At 48.8% G+C, this 3,018-nt stretch overlaps 2 protein-coding genes across 2 annotated transcripts in view; one reads left to right on the top strand and one right to left on the bottom strand.

Annotated features, from left to right (window-relative positions):
- Nucleotides 1-3,018, bottom strand: part of LOC109534879 — a gene marked incomplete in the record, with an annotated part of 72,531 nt that overhangs the window by 67,220 nt on the left and 2,293 nt on the right.
- Nucleotides 156-2,292, top strand: LOC109534893 (synaptotagmin-16; the record flags this gene model as incomplete). Its single annotated transcript, XM_048662031.1, is given in 6 exon segments — nt 156-981; nt 1,175-1,442; nt 1,495-1,594; nt 1,647-1,889; nt 1,965-2,073; nt 2,135-2,292. Coding segments are annotated over 5 exon segments (831 nt in total), but the record flags the coding sequence as incomplete, so codon positions are not given.

The raw sequence follows: 3,018 nt of genomic DNA on the forward strand, positions 1-3,018 counted from the left end.
ACGCAAAACCCTTGCGTTTCAGGCAAAGATGGAACCTTACTGGCAGCGTTTGCCGGGTTGGGGATGATCCTCTTAGTGCTGCTCCTCTACATCAAGAACAAGGGCTGGTGGTGGGGCACGGTGGGCGGAGTCACCCTAACCTGTTGCGATGACGCCTGTCCCCCCATAGCAACCAGAGCTGTCCCCAACCCACTGGTGGCTCATGAGGCCCGCGAGGCCAACCATTCATCAAGAAACAAGTTGGGTAAGAGAGTTCATTTGGTTTAGAATGGTTGTTTCTATGCAGGTCGAACGAAGACAAGTTTGCATGGGAATCTTCTGTGATTAAAGCTCGTTCAGACGGTGACATCTAATTCAGTGACAGTAGCTAGTGTCACACTAACGTCACGACACTGTGACATTCAACTGTTCAGATAATGACACTGTTGTGRACGACATTAGATGTCACCGTGTGAACGAGCTTTTACTTTGCATATTTACGGCGTTAACGGCTCTTACACTGAGCCGTTATTTCGTCTCACAATTGCATAAAGGCCAACATTTGCCCTAGAGGCAAAGTTGTACATTTTTTGAGCACTGTATATCCAAAGCGACGCTCTGAGCCGATGCCTCCGATACGCTACGCACTAAGATACGATTTGCGACGAGTGTGAGAGAGACGTAAGGAGTCGAATGGGCTCGAGCGGCGCCGATTGTTGCTCGCGTTATACACTGAGGAAAAATTGAGCTGAAAGCGCGAGATTGCAAAAGTGAGCCACTGTGGTTGGTGGCAGATTTTTTTTTTAAATCGTGCTAAACTGTTGTTTATCAGCGCACTTTTCCGGTGCGGTCGACCTTGCAATGAAGAACCTCATTAGTTAATGCGCTCCTGAATCCGAAGCAGTGGAGCGCGATTAATGGCCCAGTTTGTGCGTTTTCTCCCTTGTTGATAAGTTCTATATTGTTGAGGCGGATTCATTTTTTTTACAAACTTTTTTTTGGGTATTTCGCCTGAAATTTTTTTTTTTTGTCTTTAAAAAAGACAGAATTTCCTCACGTCTTTTATTACAGATTGATAAATAGTGCTCCTGTAATAAAAGACATGAGTAAATTCCGTCATTTTTAAAGACAAAAAAAAAATTCTCCCTTGCTGCCGTAAGTGTTGTAAAGTCTTCAAACCGATTTTTTCTTTAAGTAAAAACCTTTTCCTTCGATGGCGGCGAGTCCAGCTCCGAATCGGAAATGGGGTGCTCACGAAGCCGCCACAACTCGGACGTCCCCTCGTTGGGCCCCCCCAGCCAGTTCCTGCCTCAGCGCCACGACCTGATCTCCCTGGTGGAGAAAGGGCGCATGGGGATGAGCAGCAACAGCTCCTGCTGCAGCTCCACCACCAGCTCGTTGGGGGAAAAACACGGATTGGCTCCCACTAAGGTCACCGCTGAAGTCAATGAGGCTCTCCGAAGGTGCGCCTTAGCAGCCGCACTATGCTTCAGCCAAACCACTATTGCTTTTCAGAACACCCGATCTGAGGGAGACTCGAATCGACAATCAGCTCTACTCCAAGGTGGAGAGCGCCAACCTGCCAGAGCCGGCCGACATCAGCCGCAACCGGGACGTAAGTAGATATAAGCGACAATTTTTGAGTGCAGTCTAACCAGGTTTTCCAGTGCATTGTCGTTATGCATCCTGAATGCGAAGAACGCGCAGAAGATGTGGACGTCGATGACACCATCACGATAGCCTGCGAAATGGAGGCAAAAGAAACTGCAGATCAAGGAGGACGGTTGAATCGCTGCGGTCACCTAGAGGTGGCCCTCCTCTATGACGCCCCCATGCGGAAGATGACTGTTCATGTGCTACAAGCGCGGGATATTCCCAGTAGGGATAGAGGACAGCCCACCAACACTCAGGTGAGAAGGTGTTTGCTCGGTAACACTGTTTTGAGTTGTTGCCGCTCTCTGAGCTAATGTTGCTGTTGGTTTTAGGTGCGCCTGATCCTGTTGCCGAGCAAAAAGCAAAAGCACAAAACCAAAATTCGCTCCGGCGAAAATCCCCAATACATGGAGAGTTTCCTGCTGCATCGCGTGAATCCAGGTAATGTCCCTCGTGTGTCTTGTATGGGTTTTGCATGGTTTGACCGGCTTTAACCGAGCAGAAGACGTGAACTCGATGGGGATCAGACTGCGACTGTATGGCTGTGAGCGGATGCGCCGCGAACGACTTATTGGCGAGGCCGTTGTGAGCTTCGCCAACATCAACCTGGAGCTGGAGAACAACTTCTGGTTGACCATGGAGTCCCGCTCCAACACCACGGTATGTGAAAATCTCCTCTACGAGGTACTACTTTCGATTTCTTATTCTGTTTGGCGGGGTTTCGGAGCAAGTTGAACTAGCCCCAAAACGCCCTCTATATGTCTATATGTGCAGAGCAGTAGGCTGCGCACCTTCAGTGTCCTCGTTTTTTAGCTCTAACTCACTCTCTCTGCTGTTGGTGGTGTGCTGTTTTACGTAGGTATAAGGAATGTTGTGGTTTATTTCATCGACGGCCGAAAATATCGGCTCAGTCTCAACATTTTCCTCCAGAGGTACCAAGTAACTTTTCTCCCATTTTTTTTTTCGGTGAGGTTTGGGAAATGCTCTTTTATGCACTCCCAGAGCTGGTGGTCTGTCGCTTTGGGTTGTGTGGGACTCCAGCTAAGCTGTTTACCAACTAAAACCCTTTCCTCGCCGCCGAGGTGGTGTTTAGCCTTGCACCGCTGTCATTTCTGTCCTATTGTGCCTTCGTATTTTACTCCCTCATTTTCCCTGTGTATTCAATGAATTCCAGAAGAAGCTTGGGGGGAGTTCGCATGATCTGGTCTGGTGGAATTTCATCCCCTCCCAGGAGTCTTCGTATACCTGTTGCATATGACGAGCAGTGACACATTACATGCAGAGTAGTTTTGTCCTCTAATTTGCAACCCCTGCAGGTCGGTTGATCGCTCAGTCCCATCCTGAAGAGGTGTTTTTTGCAGGGGGCGTGTCCTGTTAAAAAGGCCA

The sequence above is a fragment of the Dendroctonus ponderosae genome, unplaced genomic scaffold, assembly GCF_020466585.1.
Source record: "Dendroctonus ponderosae isolate FM_Combo_2020 unplaced genomic scaffold, Dpon_F_20191213v2 Dpon_F_20191213_10, whole genome shotgun sequence".
NCBI classification, from domain to species: Eukaryota; Metazoa; Arthropoda; class Insecta; order Coleoptera; family Curculionidae; genus Dendroctonus; species Dendroctonus ponderosae.